Genomic DNA, 25,655 nt, shown 5'->3' with positions numbered 1-25,655 from the left:
TGCTCGGTCGGTTATGATCTGTACCTGATTAGGAAGGAGAAGAACAGGAGGGGTAAAGTGGACAATCGCGTTAGGTTGACTACTTGTCCCCACAGTGTGCCAGATTGCCTCTCCTACACGGCAAAACCTCACCCCAACAACTACTTTCTAGATGGTCTCTCGTGATTTAAAAAAAAAGAGATCTCTACGTGAAGATTCAGTGTGGAATAGATCACCAATCTTGAAAGCAAATTGAAAATGTGGAAATAAATAAAGGGCAGATTGAGAGAGCAAATACATTGAAGCGTATAATATTCTTAAAGGGATTGACAGGGTAGATGCTGATAGGTTGTTTTCCCCTGGCTGGAGAGTCTAGAACAGGAGGGGGGGGGGGGAAAAGAGAGAGAATCCAGAACCCGGGGCATAGTCTCAGGATAAGAGGGTGGTGAATCTTTGGAATTCTCTGCCCCAGAGGGCTGTGGATGCCGAGTCGTTGAGTATATTCAACACAGAGATTGATAGATTTTTGGAAACTAAGGGAATTGTAGGGGGAATAGTGCAGGAAAGTGTAGTTGAATGGCGGAGCAGGCTCGAAGGGCCAAGTGGCCTGCTCCTGCTCCTATTTAGGTTCTTATGATCAGAGCGCTCCCCGTCCGACTGGAAGCCAAGCCCGTCAATCAGGCTGACCTCCGGGCGGGGAACCTGTCAAGGACAAAAGACGCATGCTGTCGAGTTAAAACTCCACAGCACACAGGGAAACCCGCCCGTTAATATCCAGGCCACAGACTCCTGCTCCCGGCCACAGCCATCCAGATGAAAAGCAGTCCGAGGGTTGTGGAAATTCATTTCTCAGAAAACCGAATTCACAAATCATTTGCGCATGTGCGTATAATTTTTTTTTTATTTAAAAAGAACTTTACAACAGATCCTAAGTTTGTTAACCCACTCCGCAATACATTCGGGTTCAGCATTTTGCTTTTTTTTTTATACACACACTGGATTAAATTAAATTTCAACACAATCAAAAACACAGCCGGGGGTGGGATGGGGTGGGGGGAGGGTGAAGGTGCGGCTGAGATTCTGTCTGCACGTCATCAGCATGGGAACCGACTCACTGCACAGACATAAATATCACACAAAACAGAAGAGGGGTGGGTGAAACAGCTAAATTACAGGGCAGTGAACAGGTAAGGGGGGCGCGGGGGGGGGGGGGGGGTGAGTGGTCGGATCCCCAGCTCGAATGCGAGACGTGAGCATTCAAAGCTCACGCACCCCCACCACAATAAACAGCAGAATTTAAAATAATAACACCGTTCGATTGCAAACAAACATTTTAAAAGGTAGCGCTTGCTGCAGTGACTGTACATTAGCCGCCTGGTCTGAGGCACCTTGTCCGCAGAGGTTCCATGGATTTATTTTCAGCCGCGTGCGCAGATTGCAGCCTTTGTCCAGCGATCCTTCCCCTGGAGTGAGAGGGATCTCCCACGCGTTAAACACCAGATATGCTGAAGTCGGGGAGGGATTTCCCTCTCTCTCTCTCCCCTCTCCCCCACCCTGGAGGTCAGCTTAGTGCTCGCCATTGCTGACGTTGGCAGTGCCAGGCTGCGTGGCTGTTGCCGGGATCCTGGGCATTTTCTTGGCAGGGCTTGGCGCCTGAAAACAACACGGGCAACTTTAGATCCTCAACCCGGTCGACAGCCTGTAACCCTGTTACAGACAGCCCATCACCCCCCGTAACCCTGTTACAGACAGCCCATCACTCCCCGTAACCCGGTTACAGACAGCCCATCACCCCCCCATAACCCGGTTACAGACAGCCCATCACCCCCCGTAACCCTGTTACAGACAGCCCATCACCCCCCCGTAACCCTGTTACAGACAGCCCATCACCCCCAGTAACCCGGTTACAGACAGCCCATCACCCCCCCGTAACCCTGTTACAGACAGCCCATCACCTCACCACTACCACTTCCCTCAACTCCACCACCTCACCATATGCCTCAACTGCACCGACCCACCTTCTCCTCATCCCTCAATCCTTTCTCTCTTTCTTTCTCTCTCTCCCTCTCTATGCAGAAACACATCTAATTGGCTCTCCAATCCATTTACGCAGTCCAGTTCCCTGGTAACTTATCCCACAGCTCGGTTTCCCTGCTTTGGTTGAAGCAGCTTCTCCCGATGTCGCTTCTCACTCCAGAGTCCCTCACCTTTAACCTCTGCCCCCCTGGCATTTGAACCCTACACCTCATGGACCAAGTTGCTTGGACCAAACATCGACAATTTCCCTTCAATAATGTTCAAAAACCTTAAAATTAGGTCGGGTCGGAGAGGGCAGCTACAACGACCTCTGGGGTCCCACGTACCTCGGTGGTGGCGGTGTTGCCATGGAGAGCGCCCATCCCGGCCTCGAAGCTCCCGTTCTCCAGGATGGGCCTCCTGGCGTAGTCCCGGCGGTGCTTCTCGTCCACGTTGGTGAGGTACCAGGTGCCGGGGAACAGGTCCTCCACCGCGTCCCGGGGCTGGTGGTTCGCTGCAGGACAGAGAACAGAAACAAAATTAGAGCACAAGGGCTGGGGAAAAGAGACTCACATCGACTTTGCGACGAGGAAGAAAGAATTACATAAAGATTTACAGCACATTCGACAAACTAGTCTATGCTGATGTTTCTGCTCCACACGAGCCTCCTCCCACCCCTCTTCATCTCACCCCATCAGCATAACCTTCGATTCCTTTCTCCCTCGTGTGTTTATCCAGCTTCCCCTTAAATGCATTGATGCCATTCGCCTCAACCACTCCCTGTGGTAGCGAGTTCCACATTCTCACCACTCTCTGGGTAAAGGGGTTTCTCCTGAATTCCCTATTGGATTTATTAGGGACCATCTTATATTGATGGCCCCTAGTTTTGGTCTCCCCCACAAGTGGAAACATCTTCTCTACGTCTACCCTATCGAACCCCTTCAGAATTTTAAACATAGAAACATAGAAGATAGGAGCAGGAGTAGGCCATTCGGCCCCTCGAGCCTGCTCCGCCATTCAATGAGATCATGGCTGATCATCCAAATTCAGTACCCTGTCCCTGCCTTCTCCCCATATCCCTTGATCCCTTTAGCCTTAAGAAATATATCTAACTCCTTTTTGAATATATTTAATGAATTGGCCTCAACTGCCTTGTGTGGTCACCTCTCGGCCTCATGGTTGAGAAGGAGCCAGTGTCTGGCGGGCTATCAAAGCCACTGGTTTACAGTTTGACAGAAGAATGGATGTACCAAAATTCACTCCGCTTTCTGTTTAAAAAAAAAAAAATCCTCAACACCGTGCGCCAAGCACTTGGTCGAAGATCTTACGCAAGTGGTGCGTCTCCTCCCTCTGCTGCATGCTGTTGGCGAAATCCTCCGGCGACACGCGCTTCCGGGAATTCAGCCTGGCCTGCAGGTCCGACAGGCTGGACACCAGCTTGTCCAGCGAAGAGCCCGGAGTTGCATCCTGCGTCACGTGGAGCGAGTACAGGGTGGCAGCGAATCCCGAGCCATAGGAGAACAGGCCGATCCTCTGGCTGGCCAGCTGCTGGGCGGAACGCCTGCGGGGACGAGAAGTCACCATTAGCGTCGAGCAGAAGGTAACTGGGCGCGCACAGGTAGGCAGGTCGGGGGAGGGGGGATGGCGCAGGGTACTTACTGGCCCAAGATGGCGGACAGGCAGCCGTAGACGGAGGGCGTGTACATGTTGCCGTTCTGGTTGGAGACCATCAGCGAGGGATGCGTCTTCTGCTTGAAGACCTCGGTGCTCGCCTTCAGGAAGGCCTTCTCCACGTCCCTGTCGAAGTACGTGTCCTCCAGCTTCACATCTCTGCAAGCCCAAGAGGGAGCACGTTAATCCCAGCCCGGTGCACCCCATCCCAAAACCACAGCCCGGCGCACCCCATCCCAAAATCCCCGAACCGGGCGCACCCCATCCCAACCCCCCCAGCAGGGCGCACCGCATCCCAAAACCACAGCCCGGCGCACACCATCCCAAAATCCCCGAACCGGGCGCACCCCATCCCAACCCCCCCAGCAGGGCGCACCCCATCCCAAAACCCTAGCCCGGCGCACCCCATCCCAAAAACCCCAGCCAGGCACACCCCACCCCAAACCCCCAGCCGGGTGCACCCCACCCCAAACCCCCAGCCGGGTGCACCCCACCCCAAACCCCCAGCCGGGTGCACCGCATCCCAAAACCACAGCCCGGCGCACACCATCCCAAAATCCCCGAACCGGGCGCACCCCATCCCAACCCCCCCAGCAGGGCGCACCCCATCCCAAAACCCTAGCCCGGCGCACCCCATCCCAAAAACCCCAGCCAGGCACACCCCACCCCAAACCCCCAGCCGGGTGCACCCCACCCCAAACCCCCAGCCGGGTGCACCCCACCCCAAACCCCCAGCCGGGTGCACCGCATCCCAAAACCACAGCCCGGCGCACACCATCCCAAAATCCCCGAACCGGGCGCACCCCATCCCAACCCCCCCAGCAGGGCGCACCGCATCCCAAAACCCCAGCCAGGCACACCCCATCCCAAAAACCCCAGCCAGGCACACCCCACCCCAAACCCCCAGCCGGGTGCACCCCACCCCAAACCCCCAGCCGGGTGCACCCCATCCCAAAACGCCGGGTGCATCCCATCCCAAACCCCCAGCCGGGCACGCCCCCCAAATCCTTCCCACCCCTCCAAGAGTGGAGCCTGGCGCTCTGGACAGGAGTGGAACACCTTGCCCCCGCCCCCCCCCCAGGCCTGTACCAAACCCGCTCACCTGAAGGCCTCGAGCCCGCTGAAGATGCCGCTCTCAGTGTTGGGGTTGGAGTCAAGCAGGAAGTCGTTGAGAAGCAGCCTGGCCAGGGATTTCTGCACCAGCTTGCAGTAGGGGGTGTGGAACACCATGTAGTCAAAGTCCTGCAGAGTAATCTGAGCATCGCTGCCCTCTGAAACACAACGGGGAACGGATTATCGGTGCGCGGCAGAGACTGGATTCATTTGCACCCGGTGTCGGCACCAAGCGCTCCCGGGTGGGGTACAGCGCAGCTAGGTACAAAATAAAGTTGCACTTACGCACAAAACATGTTGGACAGGGGAAGACCAACTGGCCCAGTCAACCTGTCCCTCAGAGTCGTGATTCCCTTATGCATCATTTAAAGCCATCAAAACTAATCAGAAAGGCTATTGGAATGTTGGTCTTTATCTCAGAGAGGGCTGGATTACAAAGGGGAGGAAATGATGCCTCAGTTGCAGAGAGATCTGGTTAAACCCCATCTGGTGCTGCGTTCTGGGCACTACACCTCTGCAAGGCTATATTGGCCTTCGAGGAGGTGCAGCGCAAATGATGAGGACAGGTTTCATGGACTAGGCTTGCATTCCCTGGAGGACAGATACATACATAGAAGATAGGAGCAGGAGTAGGCCATTCGGCCCTTCGAGCCTGCTCCGCCATTCAATGAGATCATGGCTGATCATCCAAATTCAGTACCCGGTCCCTACCTTCTCCCCATATCCCTTTAGCCTTAAGATATATATCCAACTCTTTCTTGAATATATTTAATGAACTGGCCTCCACCGCCCTCTGTGGCAGAGAATTCCACAGGTTCACCACTCTCTGGGTGAAGAAATTCCTCCTCATTTCAGTCCTAAATGGCTTACCCCTTATCCTTAGACTATGACCCCTGGTTCTGGACTCCCCGGCCATCAGAAACATCCTTCCTGCATCTAGTCTGTCTAGGCCTGACAGAATTTTATAGGTTTTGATGAGATCCCCTCTCAATCTTCTAAACTCCAGTGAGTATAAGCCCAATCGACCCAATCTCTCCTCATACGTCATTCCTGCCATCCCAGGTATCAGCCTGGTGAATCTTCGCTGAACTCCTTCCATGGCAAGAACGTCCTTCCTCAGGTAAGGCGGCCAAAACTGCACACAATACTCAAGGTGCGGTCTCACCAAGGCCCTGTACAACTGTAGCAAGACATCCTTGTTCTTGTACTCGAACCCTCTTGCTACAAAGGCCAACATACCATTTGCCTTCTTAACCGCCTGCTGCACCTGCATGCTTACCTTCAGCGACTGGTATACAAGAACACCCAGGTCTCTTTGCACTTCCCCTTCTCCCAATCTATTACCATTCAAATAATAATCTGCCTTCCTGTTTTTGCCACCAAAGTGGATAACTTCACATTTATCCACATTATAGTGCATTTGCCATGTTTCTGCCCAATCACCCAACCTGTCCAAATCGTGCTGGAGTTTCACGACATCCTCCTCACAGCATACCCTCCCCCCCAGCTTTGTGTCGTCTGCAAATCTGGAGATATTACATCCAATTCCCTCGTCCAGATCATTAATATATATTGTGAACAGCTGGGGTCCTAGGACCGATCCTTGCGGTACCCCACTAGTCACTGCCTGCCACTCGGAAAACGACCCGTTTATTCCAACTCTTTGCTTTCTGTCCACCAACCAGTTCTCTATCCAAGTCAATACCTTGCCCCCAATCCCATGTGCCTTAATTTTGCACGCTAATCTCTTATGCGGGACCTTATCGAAAGCCTTCTGAAAGTCCAAATACACCACATCCACTGGTTCTCCCTTATCTATTTTACCAGTTACATCCTCAAAAAATTCCAGTAGATTAGTCAAGCATGATTTACCTTTTGTAAATCCATGTTGACTTTGTCCGATCCAGTCACTGCTTTCCAAGTGCTCTGCTATTACATCTTTTATAATGGACTCTAGCATTTTCCCCACTACCGATGTCAAGCTTACCGGTCTATAATTCCCCGCCTTTTCCCTACCACCTTTTTTGAATAGTGGGGTAACATTAGCTACCCGCCAATCCATGGGTACCGTTCCAGAGTCTATCGAGTTCTGGAAGATGACCAGCAATGCATCTACTATTTCTAGGGCCACTTCCTTAAGTACCCTGGGATGCAGATTATCAGGCCCTGGGGATTTATCGGCCTTCAGTTCCATCAATTTTCCTAACACCATTTCCCTACAAATACTGATTTCTTTCAGTTCCACCCTTTCATCAGACCCTATGTTCCCCGGCATCTCTGGGAGGTTATTTGTGTCCTCCTTTGTGAAGACAGAACCAAAATATGTATTTAGTTGGTCTGCCATTTCTTTGTTCCCCATTATAAATTCCCCCGATTCTGACTGCAAGGGACCTACGCTTGACTTCACCAATCTTTTTCTCTTCACATATCTATAAAAGCTTTTACAGTCAGTTTTTATGTTCTCTGCAAGCTTACTCTCATATTCTATTTCCCCTTTCTTAATTAATCCCTTTGTCCTCCTTTGTTGAATCCTAAACTGCTCCCAATCCTCAGGATTATTGCTTTTTCTGGCCAATTTATATGCCCTCTCCTTGGACCTTATGCTATCCCTAATTCCCCTCGTTAGCCACGGTTGGGTCACCTTTTTTGTTTTATTTTTATGCCAAACTGGGATGAACAAATTCTGTAGTTCATCCATTCGGTCTTTGAATGTTTGCCATTGCCTATCCACCGTCAACCCTTTGAGTGCCATTCCCCAATCAATCCTACCCAACTCGCTCCTCAGACCATCATAGTTTCCTTTATTTAAATTCAGGACCCTAGTCTCCGAGTCAACTACTTCATTCTCCATCTTAATGAAGAATTCGATCATATTATGATCGCTCCGACCCAACAGACCTCTTGCAACAAGATTGCTAATTAATCCTTTCTCGTTACATAATACCCAGTCTAAGATGGCCTGATCTCTGGTTGGTTCCCGACATATTGGTCCAGGAAACCATCCCGTAAACACTCCGGGAATTCCTCCTCCACAGTATTGTTACTCATTTGGTTGGCCCAATCTATATGTAGATTAAAGTCACCCATGATGACTGCTGTGCCCCTATTGCACACTTCTTTAATTTCTCTTTGAATGCCATCCCCAACCTCCGCCTTCCTGTTTGGAGGTCTATAGAGCACTCCCACTAACGTTTTTTTCCCCTTAGTATTTCTCAATTCTACCCATACAGATTCCACCTCATCAGAGCTAATATCCTTCATTACAATTGTGTTAATCCCTTCTTTAACCAGCAATGTTACCCCACCTCCCTTTCCTTTTTGCCTATCTTTCCTGAATATCGAATACCCCTGGATGTCGAGTTCCCAGTCCTGGCCATCCTTGAGCCACGTTTCCGTAATCCCAACCAAATCGTATTTGTTTACTTCTATTTGCGCAGCCAATTCATCCACCTTATTACAAATGCTCCTTGCATTAAGACACAAAGCCTTCAGGCTTGTTTTTTTAACGCTCTTAGACCTATTAGAATTATTATTTACTGTGGCCATGTTTGATTTAAACCGTTGATTTCTCTGACTACCACTTTTGTTTTTCTCCTTCCTATCTTTTGCTTTTATCCTCGTTTCCCTTTCCTCTGTCTCCCTGCTCAGGTTCCCAACCCCCTGCCATTTTAGTTTAAACCCTCCCCCACAGCACTAGCAAACACTCCCCCTAGGACATTGGTTCCAGCTAGAAGATTAAGGGTCTGATCTGATCGAGGTGTTTAAAATGTTAAAAAGATTTGATAGGGTAGATAGGGAGAAACTATTTCCTCTGGTGGGGGGAGTCCAGAACAAGGGGGCATAACCTTAAAATTAGAGCCAGGCCGTTCAGGGGTGATGTCGGAAAGCCCTTATTCACACAAAGGGTGGTGGAAATCTGGAACTCTGTCTCTCCCAAAAAAAACTGTTGAGGCTGGGGGTTAATTGGAGCTTTCAAGGCTGAGATCGATAGGTTTTTGTTGGGCAGAGGCATCGCAAGGCGGGTGACATGAATCAGTCATTCAAGAAAGAAAGACTTATGAAATAATACTGAGCGGTCTGCGGGTGGCGCTGTCCAGGGAGAGTATAAATACTCGGGCACGGGCCCAGCTTGCGCAGGACATTTTTAACAGGAACTAGTGAAGGACACAACTAGACCTCCATGTTGTAAAACAGTTGATTAAGGCTTGGTTTAACGCTTAGACCAAGTGCCTAGTAGTTTTCTTACGTCAGCGGGTAGATGGAGTTGAGGTACAGATCATCCATGATCTAATTGAATGGCAGAACACGCTTGAAGGGCTGAATGGCCTCCTCCTGTCCCCATCATTCATGGTGCCAGGTAGTCTACTGGGAGAGGTGGAAAACCAGATAGATACCCCCGGCCAATTAGGGTGGAAAAAAATGTGGAAAACTTCTCTCGGGGGTCCCCCCCCTCCCACCGCCGATCGGAACCAGTCCAGGAGATCACGTTAACCAATGCCTTAAGTTACGTTGCACCTACGTCTGGTACCTGCCCTGGGAGTGTTTGATGGGACAGTGTAGAGGGAGCTTTACTCTGTATCTAACCCGTGCTGTACCTGCCCTGGGAGTGTTTGATGGGACAGTGTAGAGGGAGCTTTACTCTGTATCTAACCCGTGCTGTACCTGCCCTGGGAGTGTTTGATGGGACAGTGTAGAGGGAGCTTTACTCTGTATGTAACCAGTGCTGTACCTGGCTCAAGAGTAACTGATGCCGACACAGAATGTCTAAAAAGGAAAAATGTTCTAATTCCCAGGACCAATATCCCTCCATCAGTTTTAGGTGGCTGATCTCTGAGGAACTTATTTGCAGCAATTGAAGGCCCAGAATAGTTTGAAAACCATTTCCACCGAGCATCACGGGGAGGTAAAAGGACACGAGTCGTGTGGAGGTGATGAAATGAGAGGAGAATGCCACAGCTGTTGAGGGTATATATGAGGGAGGGGGGCATGTGCAAAGCAGTCCTGCTGGCTATAGCTTTTCTTCTTTAAGATACAAGGCCCTACCGGTCTCACGCAGCTGAACCCAGCGACCCACCTTTCTGCCTCTGTGCCCGGTACTTGTTGCAGTAGACCGTGTAGCAGTGATCTAACGCGCTGAGGTAGCACTGAATCGAGAGCTTCCCGTCCACCACAGGGTACTCTGACACCATGTCAGGCTTGTAGAAGTCGTACGCGTGCTGCATGTGCGTCCCCCGCAGGCCTATGAGGGAAGGACGCAGTCAGCCGTTATATTCTCAAACCTGAGGCACTGAAGACAGCAAACAACCTCCCCACCGCGCGCACACAGGGAACGTTACACATTCACGTCCAGTTGGGGTGGGCGAGAGAGATGAAGTGCCTACAGTAACTACGATCGCCATTCGTCCCACAGAAACTTGACTCAGCCGTGGCTCAGTGGGCAGCACTCTCGCCTCTGAGTCAGAAGGTCGTGGGTTCAAGTCCCACTCCAGAGACTCGAGCACAAAACCCAGGCTGACACTCCCAGTGCAGTGCTGAGGGAGTGCCGCACTGTCGGAGGTGCCGTCTTTCGGATGAGACGTTAAACCGAGGCCCCATCTGCTCTCTCAGCTGGATGGAAAAGATCCTATGGCCACTCTTAAGAGCAGGGGAGTTCTCCCCGGAGTCCTGGCCAATATTTATCCCTCAACTGATAACTGAAACACAGATTATCTGTTCATTGTCACATTGCTGTTTGTGGGATCTTGCTGTGCCGTGTTTCCCACATCACAACAGTGACTATGAGGTTGTGAAAGGCGCTATATAAAAGGGAGTTTCTAACTCACTAGCGCAGCTCCAAGGAGTTCGCAGATTAGTCTGCTAATAATTCCAAGTTGTTTTTCTGTACATAATACACGACAGCAACCTGAGAATTTAGCACCTAAACAAAACTTGTATTACCGGATAATATGAGTTAAAGCAACTTTAAATGAAGCGGCAGCTGTACACAGGAATGAAGTGCAACACCACCACCTGCTGGCAATCAAACAGCACTGCAATAACAAAAAATACTGCTTCAGTAACAGACTCCTTGCCCCCGAAAGACAGCGGAATATTTGGCTGTTTGTTGACCGTACAAGACATCCCCCAAGAAATCAGAGATTTTGTCACCGCCTTTTAACTTGGTCTCCTGCCAGATCAGCTGCGAGACCCTTTGACCAATACAGTACTCTGTACTGGCGTCTTGCCGAGTGGTGGGCCGGCGGGCAGGGCGGGGACGGAGGGGCCGGCGGGCGGGGTGGGGACGGAGGGGCCGACGCCCCACACAACCGCAGATGTCGAGACTGCGAAATCAAGGGCAGGTGCAGAGGTACAGTTCCCAACTTTCATTTCCCAGCACATCGGAGTCGGGGGGGGGGGGGCGCCAGGCGAGGTGGGAAATCAACTGGACGCAATCCCGTCCCCCTCCCAGCAAATGGTTTATAACAATCCCCAAGGGACTGGGGGGAAATCCAGACCAAGGGGCCATAATATTAAAATTAGAGCCAGGCCGTTCAGGGTTGATGTCAGGAAGCACTTCTTCACACAAAGGGGAGTGGGAATCTGGTACTCTCTCCCCCAAACAGCGGTCGAGGCTGGGGTTCAATTGAAAACTTCAAAACTGAGATTGATAAGAGTTTTGTTGGTAAGGGTGTTAAGGGTTATGGACCCAAGGCGGGTGGATGGAGTTAAGATACGGATCAGCTATGATCTAATTGAATGGCGGAACAGGCGCGAGGGGCTGAATGGCCTCCTCCTGTTCCTATGATCCGAGGAGCTGGGCTTTGGGTAAGAGGAGCTATGGGTCCGAGGAGTTATGGGTCCTCCCGCCCCTGTGGAAGGGGATGGGGATGCTGGGTATAATGAGGTGAAACCTGGACGGTTCTATGTAGAAAGACAGAGAGAAGTGGTTGCAGTTGCTGATGTCTCACCGTTACTCAGTGGGTAGCGCTCTCGCCGGAGTCAGAAGGTTGTGGGTTCAAGTCCCACTCCAGAGACTCGAGCACAAAATCTAGGCTGACACTCCAGTGCAGTGCTGTACTGTCGGAGGTGCCGTTTAACCAAGGCCCCGTCTGCTCTCTCAGGTGGACGTAAAAGATCCCAGGGCACTATTTCGAAGAAGAGCAGGGGGAGTTCTCCCCGGTGTCCTGACCAATATTTATCCCTCAACCAACATCACTAAAGCAGATTATCTGGTCATTATCACATTGCTGTTTGTGGGAGCTTGCCGTGCGTAAATTGGCTGCCGCGTTTCCTACATTACAACAGTGACTACGCTTCAAAAGTGCTTCATTGGCTGTAAAGTGCTTTGGGTTGTCCTGAGGTTGCGAAAGGCGCTATAGAAATGCAAGTCTTTCTTTCTATTATTAAATATGTTTCGTATACATAGCCGTGCTTTGTCTGGAAGTTGAAGGCCCCGAAAGCCTGCGCTCACGGGTCTCTTCCGCGCCTACTTACCTCGCTCAAAGCACAGAGGTGCGTTGGGACCGACCAGCATGGCGATGGCGCCGGCGCCCCCCGTGGGACGGGCGCTCCCGGTGGCGTAGACGGCGATGTCACCAGCAACGACCAATGCATAGCGCCCTGCAAAGTCAAAACCAAAACAAGAGAGCGGGTCAGATCCAGCTGGGAAAACAGGGAGCTGCCCATTGCTCCCTCCATCAATAAATCACACTTCACAAAAACTGCACTGGCCCCCAAATCATCAAAACGTCTCGGGAATCGGTTTCACCCGCAGGCACTAAAGGGCAATTCCTCTTACTAACATGCATCACCTCACACTTATTTCTATGCAGAAACTCGCTCTCACAGTTTTGGTCTCCTTATCTAAGGAAGGATATACTTGCCTTGGAGGCGGTGCAACGAAGGTTCACTAGATTGATTCCTGGGATGAGAGGGCTGCCCTATGATGAGAGATTGTGTAGAATGGGCCGATACTCTCTGGAGTTTAGAAGAATGAGAGGTGATCTCATTGAAACATACAAGATTCTGAGGGGGATTGACAGGGTAGATGCTGAGAGGCTGTTTCCTCCTGGCTGGAGAGTCTAGAACCAGGGGTCACAGTCTCAGGATAAGGGGTCGGCCATTTAGGACTGAGATGAGGAGGAATTCCTTCACTCAGAGGGTTGTGAATCTTTGGAATTCTCTGCCCCAGAGGGCTGTGAAGGCTCAGTCGTTGAGTATATTCAAGGCTGAGATCGATCGATTTTTGGACTCTAGGGGAATCAAGGGATATGGGGATCGGGTGAGAAAGTGGAGTTGTGGTCGATGATCAGCCATGATCTTATCGAATGGCGGAGCAGGCTCGAGGGGCCGTATGACCGACTCCTGCGCTTACTTATGTTCTTATATACATTAGCCCAATCAATATTTTGTGTGATAATCGCTCCTGTGAAGCGCCTTGGGACGTTTTACTACATTAACAGGTGCTATATAAATGCAAGTTGTTGTTGTTGAGATACAGTGCCTGTGTAAGGTGCGGATATATTTCACCTGTGGGAGATACATTACAACAGTGCCTACACTTGAAAAATACTGAACTGGCTGTGATACTTTGGGACGTCCGGAGGTTGGGAAAGGCTCTTTACAAATGCGAGTCCTTTCCCTTTTTTCCTTCCACTTGGAAGTAGGTGCAACCAATGTTCCCTTTAAGCTGCGGGGCCACACAGCGCTCCAGGGAACCCGCGCAGCCGGCTTTTCAGTGCAGAAAGCGTGGGTGCGTGGTACTTTGAATGGACCGCGCAGCCCCCCAAGAAAAATGACAGGGACCATTGGATGCAACCAAAGCCAAGCCGCGCCTTGGAGGAGAGGAGGAAGGTACACGGGCAGCGGCTGGAGTGGAGTGGAGTGGGGTGGGGGGTGCGGACTCACCGTCCCAGGAGCTGGACTCCACCCAGTTGACGGAGTTGAAGAGCGCGGCGGTTCCGCCGTAGCAGGCGTTGGTGGTGTCGATGCCCTCGATGTCGGTGTTGCCGGACTCTTCGAAGAGCTGCATGAGGACAGTCTTCACCGCCTTGGATTTGTCGATGATGGTCTCGGTGCCTACCTCCAGCCGCCCGATGCTCTCGTAGGGCAGGTTGTTCCTCTCCAGCAGGCGGTGGACGGCAGTCAGGCACAGGGAGTTGATGTCCTCGCGGTCGGAGCAGAAGCCCATCCTGGACTGGCCCAGGCCCACCGTGTACTTGCCGGCGTCCACCCCGTCGAACTTCTCCAGCTCGGTCTGCTCCACGTACTGCGACGGGAAGTAGATCTCCATGGCGATGATGCCCACATCCTTGGGCCAGCCGGCCTCCGCGTTGGCGGGAAGAGATCCAGGCATCGTGGAAAGACTGCGAAGAGAGGGGGAGGAACAAAAATAAATGTAGTGAGTGACATGAATCAACTGAGCGGCCTGCGGGTGGCGCTGTCCAGGGAGAGTATAAATACTCAGGCATGGGCCCAGCTTGCGCAGGACATTAACAGGAACTAGTGAAGGACACAACTAGACCTCCATGTTGTAAAACAGTTGATTAAAGCTTTGTTTAACGCTTAGACCAAGTGCCTAGTAGTTTTCTTACAACAGCGAGTAGTCTCCAAGATGATTGTCAAGCGCTAAAGTTACCAGGGCTCCAAGGGTTAGATTAAGAGAGGTTACATAAACTCTGCTTGCATTCCCTGGAATATAGACGGTTAAGGGGTGATTTGATTGAGGCTTTAGGATTGTTAAAGGAATTAATAGGGTAGATACTGGTGGGGGAGTCTAGGACAAGAGAACATAATCTTAAAATCAGAGCCAAGCCATTCAGCAGAGAAGTTAAGAATACTTCTTCACGCGTGTGGCACTCCCTCCCACAAGAAGCAGTAGATGCGAGCTCAATTAATCATTTTAAATCGAAGCTAGGTTTTTGCTAGACAACGGTATTAAGGGATAAGAACTAAAGCAGGTGGATGGAGTTAGGATACAGATCAGCCATGGCCTCATTGAATGGCAGAACAGGCTCGAGAGGCTGAATGGCCTCCCCCGTTCCCAAAAGTCCTGGTCAAGTCCTCCGCTGACCACAGATCGGTGGGTGAAAGATGTGCAACTCATACAGGGCAACAGATGCCAGGTTCAAATATCCAGTCAGGGCTCCTCCTGGATTAGTGACAGGAAAACCTGCTACAGTGGAGGGAAGGCGGGACCACAAGGGTGCAGTGCCCTCTTCACCCGTACCCCAGCACGGGTCACTTTCATAAACGGTACCCCGGTGAGAGTCAGCACCTTCAGGAACTGTACCCCAGAGAGAGAGTCAGCACCTTCAGGAACTGTACCCCAGAGAGAGTCAGCACCTTCAGGAACTGTTCCCCAGAGAGAGTCAGCACCTTCAGGAACTGTACCCCAGTGAGAGTCAGCACTTTCAACCTATACTGAGACAATGCATGAATGGCAGGCATACGATTCATTACCATGTTCTGCAGCACCAGCACTAGCAGTAATTGGCCAGGGGCAGTGAATGGGTTTAAACAGTCCCTGCAGTGTTATTCTGAATGCCCTTGGATATTGGAGACGGGATGTGAACACAGGCCATGCATAGCTTTCCCCTCCTCCCTCTGCTGACGGAGCCGGCTGAGTGCCGATCTCCCTCCAATCATTTGCCTACATGGCTGTGCTTAACTTGAGAGCTTGGGCGGTGAGTGGCTGCTGGTAATTCGGCCACAAGGGGCATCACAGTCAAACCCGATTCTGTCCACACCGGGTGTCGCCGTGACAAACGCGCGCGCACTTTCCGCACAGGGTCTCGGACAGCGAGGATCCTGGGCCGATTTCTCCCCTCCTTAAACCGAGGAGGGAAGGAGGGGGTCCACTATACTCGCACTGCCTCTCCGGCCGACATCAGCAAATTCGGCACAGTTCAAACCTGGCAGCTGGTCCATCACGGCAGAGAACACCTCGATCTCTGGAACGCCTTGGCTCCGGCGCACGAACTGCGGGTAGGTTTATCACTGCAGTGTAAACACACACACAGCAGAGCCAAACCCCGGATACACCGGATGTAACCCTCCACACTACTGTACCAGGTCTTGGTGCATCGACCCTGCGCTACGCACCGAGTACTCGACCTTGGCATGAGTGCATTCTCTAAGCACTTACAGCTGGTACCGTTACCAGCACATCAGCCTCTGCTGTTAAGAGATGGCAGCGAGTTGCACTGAAGCACGCAGAATTTATTATTGGGGGGGGGGGGGGGGGAGGGGGAAAAAGAGAAGCGGGCCGGGTGAATAATCTGATCGTTCACTTAAAAAACCAGTGCGGACTGCAGACAGACACAGTAACCAGAATCCACACCCTGCAAAACAACAAAGCCAGAACGCACACATACACACACTCGAACCAGAATCACGACCCTCCGGAAACAACAGCCATGCCCATACACAGAGCCAGATCCCAGACCTTGCTTAATACACACTTCATCAGCATCTCACACACACACACGCATCAGAATCAGAACCCCGACCCCATTTAAAGCACACAGTTCCCCTTTCTCATACGCTTCTCACACCCAACTTCAATTCTCTCTCTCTGACTCACTACCGATAGTGACGCCTAACAATTCCTTTCCCACACACGCAGTAGGAATGAGTGTCGATTTCATGACAAACGCTTGACAAAAACCGCTCCCATTTGCTTATAGCGTAATGATGTAAAGCTGGTCCAAATTTTAAACACAGTCCAGTCTCTCACGTGCCTACAATTTACCCGAGATTTGTTCCTGCATTGTACATCCGTGCAGGACGAGAAGCCTTCAGTGCCCAGAGTGCTGCCTCTCACACATACAATACATGCATGTACTCTACCTGCCTGGTGCCAGCACCGAGCTGCACTTCACTCTCATCAATGCGCAAAGCAGCAGCCACCCTCCGACAGAGAAATACACACACCGGCTCCACCCACAGCACACAATCAGCACACAGTGTTCTGACTGAGCCTCAGCCAATCAGCGTGTTCAGACTGAGCCTCAGCCAATCAGCCTCCGCTCCTCGTATGATGCAGAGGGATCAGCAGTGACAGCTCATTGTCGGGAGGAGGCTGTGGGCTCGTACTGCAGATCCCTGTGACACGCAGGGGGGTGGGGGGGTGAGGAAAGAAGGAGAGACAGAGACAGAGAGTGAGAGAGAGAGGGGGGGGGGGCAAGAGAGAGAGGGGGGCGAGAGAGAGAGGGGGGGCGAGAGAGAGAGGGGGGGCGAGAGAGAGAGAGGGGGGGCGAGAGAGAGAGAGTAAAAGCCAAATTGGATTCCTGCCAAACTATAGAACATCCGATCATATCTTCACCCTACAGACCCTAATTGACAAACACGTTCACCATAACAAAAGCAAAATCTACGCATGCTTTGTAGATTTCCAGAAGGCTTTCGACTCCATCTGGCATGACGGTTTATTCCTGAAACTTATCGAAAGTGGGGTAGGAGGGAAAACATATGATGTAATTAAATCAATGTATACAAACAACAAATGTGCAGTTAAAATTGGAGACAAACAAACAAAATACTTCCCACAGGGGCGGGGGGTGACGCAGGGCTCGCCAATCTCACCGACACTCTTTAATATTTACATAAATGGATTGGCAAAACTACTTGAACAATCTACAGCACCCGGCCTCACCCTATATGAATCCAAGGTTAAATCCCTCCTCTATGCAGACGACCTGGTTCTGCTGTCACCTACTAAAGAGGGGCTACAGCAAAACCTGGACCTGCTGGAGTCGTACTGCCAGACTTGGGCCCTGACAATAAATCCCCAAAAAACCAAAGTCCTTGTGTTCCAGCAAAGATCCAAACATCAGGGACCCAAAATAAATTTCACAGTAGGAACAACCAAAATTGAACAAACCACTAACTACACATACTTGGGCTTAAAAATCAGTTCTACGGGAAACTTCAAACTGGCTGTGAATGAACTGAAAGAGAAAGCAAGAAGGGCTTTCTATGCCATCAAAAAATCAATCCAAATAGAAATCCCAATTAGCATTTGGCTCAAAATTTTCAAATCAGTAATTGAACCAATTGCACTCTATGGCAGTGAGGTATGGGGACCGCTAACTCAACAAGAATTTGCAAAATGGGACAAACACCCAATTGAGATCCTACATGCAGAATTCTGTAAAAGTATCCTCCGGACTCAAAGGAAAACAGTAAACAATGCATGCAGGGCGGAACTAGGCCAATATCCATTAATAATCACTATCCAAAAAAGAGCCACCAAATTTTGGAATCACCTACAAATGAGCAATCCCCAATGCTATCACTACGACGCCCTGAAATGCCAAGAGCTGACCATAAAGAAGAATACCCTCAGTCAACTAGTCCTGGGACTCAGTGAAGTAACTACTAACAATACTAACAATAACCAGCCCCAGGACAGTGACAGGGTAACACAAAGAATTCGACCCAACACAATCGTCGCTAAGCAAAAGGAAAAATATCTGACATATTGGGCAGAAACAACAAAAACCCAAAGCAAACTCAATTGCTACTTGGCCCTAAACAGACAATACAACATAGCTGATTACCTGACCATGGTAAAGGATAACAAACTGAGAAGAACCTTGACAAGGTACAGACTTAGCGAACATAGCCTAGCGATCGAAAAAGGCAGACACAGGCAGACCAGGCTGCCAAGAGAGGACAGGATATGCTCTCACTGCAGTCAGGGAGTGGTGGAGACAGAGATGCACTTCCTCACAGCTTGTGGAAAATATCAGGGCATCAGGGAGAATTTCTACCAAAAATTCTCACAAATATGCCCGGATTTCAGAAATCTGAATGACAACCAAAAACTCCCATTCCTACTGGGAGAGGAGAGAAGCTGTGTAACACTGGCGGCACACTATGTTACAGCTTGCCATGAACAGAGGGACAACCAGTAAACTAAGAAAAGAATATATATAAACAATGCGAATGTATATTTATACACTCAGGGATATACCTGTTTATACACTGTATGAATAGAACTGCGTTTATGTGCTAAACCAGAAATGTATTTTGATGCTTTGGCAACATAAGATGTAACTTATCATGCCAATAAAGCGATTTGAATTGTGAATTGTGAATTGAGAGAGAGAGAGAGAGAGAGAGAGAGAGAGAGGGGGGGCGAGAGAGATAGGGGGGGGCGAGAGAGAGAGGGGGGGGGCGAGAGAGAGAGAGGGGGGGCGAGAGAGAGAGAGAGGGGGGCGAGAGAGAGAGAGAGGGGGGCGAGAGAGAGAGAGGGGGGCGAGAGAGAGAGAGGGGGGCGAGAGAGAGAGAGGGGGCGAGAGAGAGAGAGGGGGGCGAGAGAGAGAGAGGGGGGCGAGAGAGAGAGAGGGGGCGAGAGAGAGAGAGGGGGGCGAGAGAGAGAGAGGGGGGGGCGAGAGAGAGAGAGGGGGGGCGAGAGAGAGAGAGGGGGGGGCGAGAGAGAGAGAGGGGGCGAGAGAGAGAGAGGGGGGGCGAGAGAGAGAGAGGGGGGGCGAGAGAGAGAGAGGGGGGGCGAGAGAGAGAGAGGGGGGGCGAGAGAGAGAGAGGGGGGGCGAGAGAGAGAGAGGGGGCGAGAGAGAGAGAGGGGGGGCGAGAGAGAGAGAGGGGGGGCGAGAGAGAGAGAGGGGGGGCGAGAGAGAGAGAGGGGGGGCGAGAGAGAGAGAGGGGGGCGAGAGAGAGAGAGGGGGGGCGAGAGAGAGAGAGGGGGGGCGAGAGAGAGAGAGGGGGGGCGAGAGAGAGAGAGGGGGGGCGAGAGAGAGAGAGGGGGGGCGAGAGAGAGAGAGGGGGGGCGAGAGAGAGAGAGGGGGGGCGAGAGAGAGAGAGGGGGGGCGAGAGAGAGAGAGGGGGGGCGAGAGAGAGAGAGGGGGGGCGAGAGAGAGAGAGGGGGGGCGAGAGAGAGAGAGGGGGGGGCGAGAGAGAGAGAGGGGGGGGCGAGAGAGAGAGAGGGGGGGCGAGAGAGAGAGAGGGGGGGGCGAGAGAGAGAGAGGGGGGGCGAGAGAGAGAGAGGGGGGGCGAGAGAGAGAGAGGGGGGGCGAGAGAGAGAGAGGGGGGGCGAGAGAGAGAGAGGGGGGGCGAGAGAGAGAGAGGGGGGGCGAGAGAGAGAGAGGGGGGGCGAGAGAGAGAGAGGGGGGGCGAGAGAGAGAGAGGGGGGGCGAGAGAGAGAGAGGGGGGGGCGAGAGAGAGAGAGGGGGGGCGAGAGAGAGAGAGGGGGGGCGAGAGAGAGAGAGGGGGGGGCGAGAGAGAGAGAGGGGGGGCGAGAGAGAGAGAGGGGGGGCGAGAGAGAGAGGGGGGGCGAGAGAGAGAGGGGGGGGCGAGAGAGAGAGAGGGGGGGCGAGAGAGAGAGAGAGGGGGGCGAGAGAGAGAGAGAGGGGGGCGAGAGAGAGAGGGGGGGCGAGAGAGATAGGGGGGGGCGAGAGAGAGAGAGGGGGGGGCGAGAGAGAGAGAGGGGGGGCGAGAGAGAGAGAGGGGGGGCGAGAGAGAGAGAGGGGGGCGAGAGAGAGAGAGGGGGGCGAGAGAGAGAGAGGGGGGCGAGAGAGAGAGAGGGGGCGAGAGAGAGAGAGGGGGGCGAGAGAGAGAGAGGGGGGGCGAGAGAGAGAGAGGGGGGCGAGAGAGAGAGAGGGGCGAGAGAGAGAGGGGGGGCGAGAGAGAGAGAGGGGGGGGCGAGAGAGAGAGAGGGGGGGGCGAGAGAGAGAGAGGGGGGGCGAGAGAGAGAGAGGGGGGGCGAGAGAGAGAGAGGGGGGCGAGAGAGAGAGAGGGGGGGCGAGAGAGAGAGAGGGGGGGCGAGAGAGAGAGAGGGGGGGCGAGAGAGAGAGAGGGGGGGCGAGAGAGAGAGAGGGGGGGCGAGAGAGAGAGAGGGGGGGCGAGAGAGAGAGAGGGGGGGCGAGAGAGAGAGAGGGGGGGCGAGAGAGAGAGAGGGGGGCGAGAGAGAGAGAGGGGGGGCGAGAGAGAGAGAGGGGGGGCGAGAGAGAGAGAGGGGGGCGAGAGAGAGAGAGGGGGGGCGAGAGAGAGAGAGGGGGGCGAGAGAGAGAGAGGGGGGGCGAGAGAGAGAGAGGGGGGGCGAGAGAGAGAGAGGGGGGGCGAGAGAGAGAGAGGGGGGGCGAGAGAGAGAGAGGGGGGGCGAGAGAGAGAGAGGGGGGGCGAGAGAGAGAGAGGGGGGGCGAGAGAGAGAGAGGGGGGGCGAGAGAGAGAGAGGGGGGGCGAGAGAGAGAGAGGGGGGGCGAGAGAGAGAGAGGGGGGGGCGAGAGAGAGAGAGGGGGGGCGAGAGAGAGAGAGGGGGGGCGAGAGAGAGAGAGGGGGGGCGAGAGAGAGAGAGGGGGGGCGAGAGAGAGAGAGGGGGGGCGAGAGAGAGAGAGGGGGGGCGAGAGAGAGAGAGGGGGGGGCGAGAGAGAGAGAGGGGGGGGCGAGAGAGAGAGAGGGGGGGGCGAGAGAGAGAGAGGGGGGGCGAGAGAGAGAGAGGGGGGGCGAGAGAGAGAGAGGGGGGGCGAGAGAGAGAGAGGGGGGGCGAGAGAGAGAGAGGGGGGGGCGAGAGAGAGAGAGGGGGGGGCGAGAGAGAGAGAGGGGGGGCGAGAGAGAGAGAGGGGGGGCGAGAGAGAGAGAGAGGGGGGCGAGAGAGAGAGAGGGGGGGCGAGAGAGAGAGAGGGGGGGCGAGAGAGAGAGAGGGGGGGCGAGAGAGAGAGAGGGGGGGGCGAGAGAGAGAGAGGGGGGGCGAGAGAGAGAGAGGGGGGGCGAGAGAGAGAGAGGGGGGGCGAGAGAGAGAGAGGGGGGGCGAGAGAGAGAGAGGGGGGGGCGAGAGAGAGAGAGGGGGGGCGAGAGAGAGAGAGGGGGGGCGAGAGAGAGAGAGGGGGGGGCGAGAGAGAGAGAGGGGGGGCGAGAGAGAGAGAGGGGGGGCGAGAGAGAGAGAGGGGGGGCGAGAGAGAGAGAGGGGGGGCGAGAGAGAGAGAGGGGGGGCGAGAGAGAGAGAGGGGGGGCGAGAGAGAGAGAGGGGGGGCGAGAGAGAGAGAGGGGGGCGAGAGAGAGGGGGGGCGAGAGAGAGAGAGGGGGGGCGAGAGAGAGAGAGGGGGGCGAGAGAGAGAGAGGGGGGGCGAGAGAGAGAGAGGGGGGGCGAGAGAGAGAGAGGGGGGGGCGAGAGAGAGAGAGGGGGGGCGAGAGAGAGAGAGGGGGGGCGAGAGAGAGAGAGGGGGGGCGAGAGAGAGAGAGAGGGGGGGCGAGAGAGAGAGAGGGGGGGCGAGAGAGAGAGAGGGGGGGCGAGAGAGAGAGAGGGGGGGCGAGAGAGAGAGAGGGGGGGCGAGAGAGAGAGAGGGGGGCGAGAGAGAGAGAGGGGGGGCGAGAGAGAGAGGGGGGGGCGAGAGAGAGAGGGGGGGCGAGAGAGAGAGAGGGGGGGCGAGAGAGAGAGAGGGGGGCGAGAGAGAGAGGGGGGCGAGACAGAGAGAGAGGGGGGCGAGACAGAGAGAGAGGGGGGCGAGAGAGAGAGAGAGGGGGGCGAGAGAGAGAGAGGGGGGGCGAGAGAGAGAGAGGGGGGGCGAGAGAGAGAGAGGGGGGGCGAGAGAGAGAGAGGGGGGGCGAGAGAGAGAGAGGGGGGGCGAGAGAGAGAGAGGGGGGGCGAGAGAGAGAGAGGGGGGCGAGAGAGAGAGAGGGGGGGCGAGAGAGAGAGAGGGGGGGCGAGAGAGAGAGAGGGGGGGGCGAGAGAGAGAGAGCGAGAGAGAGAGAGGGGGGGCGAGAGAGAGAGAGGGGGGGCGAGAGAGAGAGAGGGGGGGCGAGAGAGAGAGAGGGGGGGCGAGAGAGAGAGAGGGGGGGCGAGAGAGAGAGAGGGGGGGCGAGAGAGAGAGAGGGGGGGCGAGAGAGAGAGAGCGAGAGAGAGAGAGGGGGGGCGAGAGAGAGAGAGGGGGGGCGAGAGAGAGAGAGGGGGGGCGAGAGAGAGAGAGAGGGGGGCGAGAGAGAGAGAGGGGGGGCGAGAGAGAGAGAGGGGGGGCGAGAGAGAGAGAGGGGGGCGAGAGAGAGAGAGGGGGGGCGAGAGAGAGAGAGGGGGGGCGAGAGAGAGAGAGGGGGGGCGAGAGAGAGAGAGGGGGGGCGAGAGAGAGAGAGGGGGGGCGAGAGAGAGAGAGGGGGGGCGAGAGAGAGAGAGGGGGGGCGAGAGAGAGAGAGGGGGGGCGAGAGAGAGAGAGGGGGGGCGAGAGAGAGAGAGGGGGGGCGAGAGAGAGAGAGGGGGGGCGAGAGAGAGAGAGGGGGGCGAGAGAGAGAGAGGGGGGCGAGAGAGAGAGAGGGGGGCGAGAGAGAGGGGGCGAGAGAGAGAGAGGGGGGCGAGAGAGAGAGAGGGGGGGCGAGAGAGAGAGAGGGGGGCGAGAGAGAGAGAGGGGGGCGAGAGAGAGAGAGGGGGCGAGAGAGAGAGAGGGGGGCGAGAGAGAGAGAGGGGGGGCGAGAGAGAGAGAGGGGGGCGAGAGAGAGAGAGGGGGGCGAGAGAGAGAGAGGGGGGCGAGAGAGAGAGAGGGGGGCGAGAGAGAGGGGAGGGGGCGAGAGAGAGGGGGGCGAGAGAGAGAGAGGGGGGCGAGAGAGAGAGAGGGGGGCGAGAGAGAGAGAGGGGGGCGAGAGAGAGAGAGGGGGGCGAGAGAGAGAGAGGGGGGCGAGAAAGAGAGAGGGGGGCGAGAAGAGAGAGGGGGGGCGAGAGAAGAGAGAGGGGGGGCGAGAGAGAGAGAGGGGGGGCGAGAGAGAGAGAGGGGGGGCGAGAGAGAGAGAGGGGGGGCGAGAGAGAGAGAGAGGGGGGGGGCGAGAGAGAGAGAGGGGGGGCGAGAGAGAGAGAGGGGGGGCGAGAGAGAGAGAGGGGGGGCGAGAGAGAGAGAGGGGGGGGCGAGAGAGAGGGGGGGCGAGAGAGAGGGGGGGCGAGAGAGAGAGAGGGGGGGCGAGAGAGAGAGAGGGGGGGCGAGAGAGAGAGAGAGGGGGGGCGAGAGAGAGAGAGGGGGGGCGAGAGAGAGAGAGGGGGGGCGAGAGAGAGAGAGGGGGGGCGAGAGAGAGAGGGGGGGCGAGAGAGAGAGAGGGGGGGCGAGAGAGAGAGAGGGGGGGCGAGAGAGAGAGAGGGGGGGCGAGAGAGAGAGAGGGGGGGCGAGAGAGAGAGAGAGGGGGGGCGAGAGAGAGAGAGAGGGGGGGCGAGAGAGAGAGAGGGGGGGCGAGAGAGAGAGAGGGGGGGCGAGAGAGAGAGAGGGGGGGCGAGAGAGAGAGAGGGGGGGCGAGAGAGAGGGGGGGGCGAGAGAGAGGGGGGGCGAGAGAGAGAGAGGGGGGGCGAGAGAGAGAGAGGGGGGCGAGAGAGAGAGAGGGGGGGCGAGAGAGAGAGAGGGGGGGCGAGAGAGAGAGAGGGGGGGCGAGAGAGAGAGAGGGGGGGCGAGAGAGATTTCCAGATGCTTTGTAGATTTCCAGAAGGCTTTCGACTCCATCTGGCATGACGGTTTATTCCTGAAACTTATCGAAAGTGGGGTAGGAGGGAAAGCATATGATGTAATTAAATCAATGTATACAAACAACAAATGTGCAGTTAAAATTGGAGACAAACAAACAAAATACTTCCCACAGGGGCGGGGGGTGACGCAGGGCTCGCCAATCTCACCGACACTCTTTAATATTTACATAAATGGATTGGCAAAACTACTTGAACAATCTACAGCACCCGGCCTCACCCTATATGAATCCAAGGTTAAATTCCTCCTCTATGCAGACGACCTGGTTCTGCTGTCACCTACTAAAGAGGGGCTACAGCAAAACCTGGACCTGCTGGAGTCGTACTGCCAGACTTGGGCCCTGACAATAAATCCCCAAAAAACCAAAGTCCTTGTGTTCCAGCAAAGATCCAAACATCAGGGACCCAAAATAAATTTCACAGTAGGAACAACCAAAATTGAACAAACCACTAACTACACATACTTGGGCTTAAAAATCAGTTCTACGGGAAACTTCAAACTGGCTGTGAATGAACTGAAAGAGAAAGCAAGAAGGCTTTCTATGCCATCAAAAATCAATCCAAATAGAAATCCCAATTAGCATTTGGCTCAAAATTTTCAAATCAGTAATTGAACCAATTGCACTCTATGGCAGTGAGGTATGGGGACCGCTAACTCAACAAGAATTTGCAAAATGGGACAAACACCCAATTGAGATCCTACATGCAGAATTCTGTAAAAGTATCCTCCGGACTCAAAGGAAAACAGTAAACAATGCATGCAGGGCGGAACTAGGCCAATATCCATTAATAATCACTATCCAAAAAAGAGCCACCAAATTTTGGAATCACCTACAAATGAGCAATCCCCAATGCTATCACTACGACGCCCTGAAATGCCAAGAGCTGACCATAAAGAAGAATACCCTCAGTCAACTAGTCCTGGGACTCAGTGAAGTAACTACTAACAATACTAACAATAACCAGCCCCAGGACAGTGACAGGGTAACACAAAGAATTCGACCAACACAATCGTCGCTAAGCAAAAGGAAAAATATCTGACATATTGGGCAGAAACAACAAAAACCCAAAGCAAACTCAATTGCTACTTGGCCCTAAACAGACAATACAACATAGCTGATTACCTGACCATGGTAAAGGATAACAAACTGAGAAGAACCTTGACAAGGTACAGACTTAGCGAACATAGCCTAGCGATCGAAAAAGGCAGACACAGGCAGACCAGGCTGCCAAGAGAGGACAGGATATGCTCGCACTGCAGTCAGGGAGTGGTGGAGACAGAGATGCACTTCCTCACAGCTTGTGGAAAATATCAGGGCATCAGGGAGAATTTCTACCAAAGATTCTCACAAATATGCCCTGATTTCAGAAATCTGAATGACAACCAAAAACTCCCATTCCTACTGGGAGAGGAGAGAAGCTGTATAACACTGGCGGCACGCTATGTTACAGC

At 54.0% G+C, this 25,655-nt stretch overlaps 1 protein-coding gene across 7 annotated transcripts in view; it reads right to left on the bottom strand.

Annotated features, from left to right (window-relative positions):
• Positions 1-862: 862 nt before the first annotated feature.
• The window catches only part of hmgcs1 (3-hydroxy-3-methylglutaryl-CoA synthase 1 (soluble)), a 379,408-nt gene continuing 354,615 nt past the window's right edge, over positions 863-25,655 (bottom strand). For 4 of the 7 annotated variants that reach the window (XM_085969371.1, XM_085969235.1, XM_085969302.1 and 1 more), the window contains exons 2-9: positions 13,666-14,123; positions 12,253-12,378; positions 9,854-10,018; positions 4,769-4,937; positions 3,655-3,825; positions 3,324-3,556; positions 2,343-2,509; positions 863-1,632 (exon numbers count right to left, since the gene is read on the bottom strand). In XM_085969371.1, coding sequence (XP_085825497.1) covers positions 1,546-1,632; positions 2,343-2,509; positions 3,324-3,556; positions 3,655-3,825; positions 4,769-4,937; positions 9,854-10,018; positions 12,253-12,378; positions 13,666-14,113 — 1,566 coding nt within the window. In that variant the 5' untranslated portion in view covers positions 14,114-14,123 and the 3' untranslated portion in view covers positions 863-1,545. The other 3 variants (XM_085969123.1, XM_085969449.1, XM_085969178.1) reach the window with 3 other exon arrangements.

The sequence above is a fragment of the Somniosus microcephalus genome, chromosome 1, assembly GCF_052327205.1.
Source record: "Somniosus microcephalus isolate GS21.2 chromosome 1, FLI_Smic_1.0, whole genome shotgun sequence".
In the NCBI taxonomy this organism is placed as follows: Eukaryota; Metazoa; Chordata; class Chondrichthyes; order Squaliformes; family Somniosidae; genus Somniosus; species Somniosus microcephalus.
Note: the sequence above shows the minus strand (reverse complement) of the source record. Positions and strands in the feature narration are given on the sequence as shown.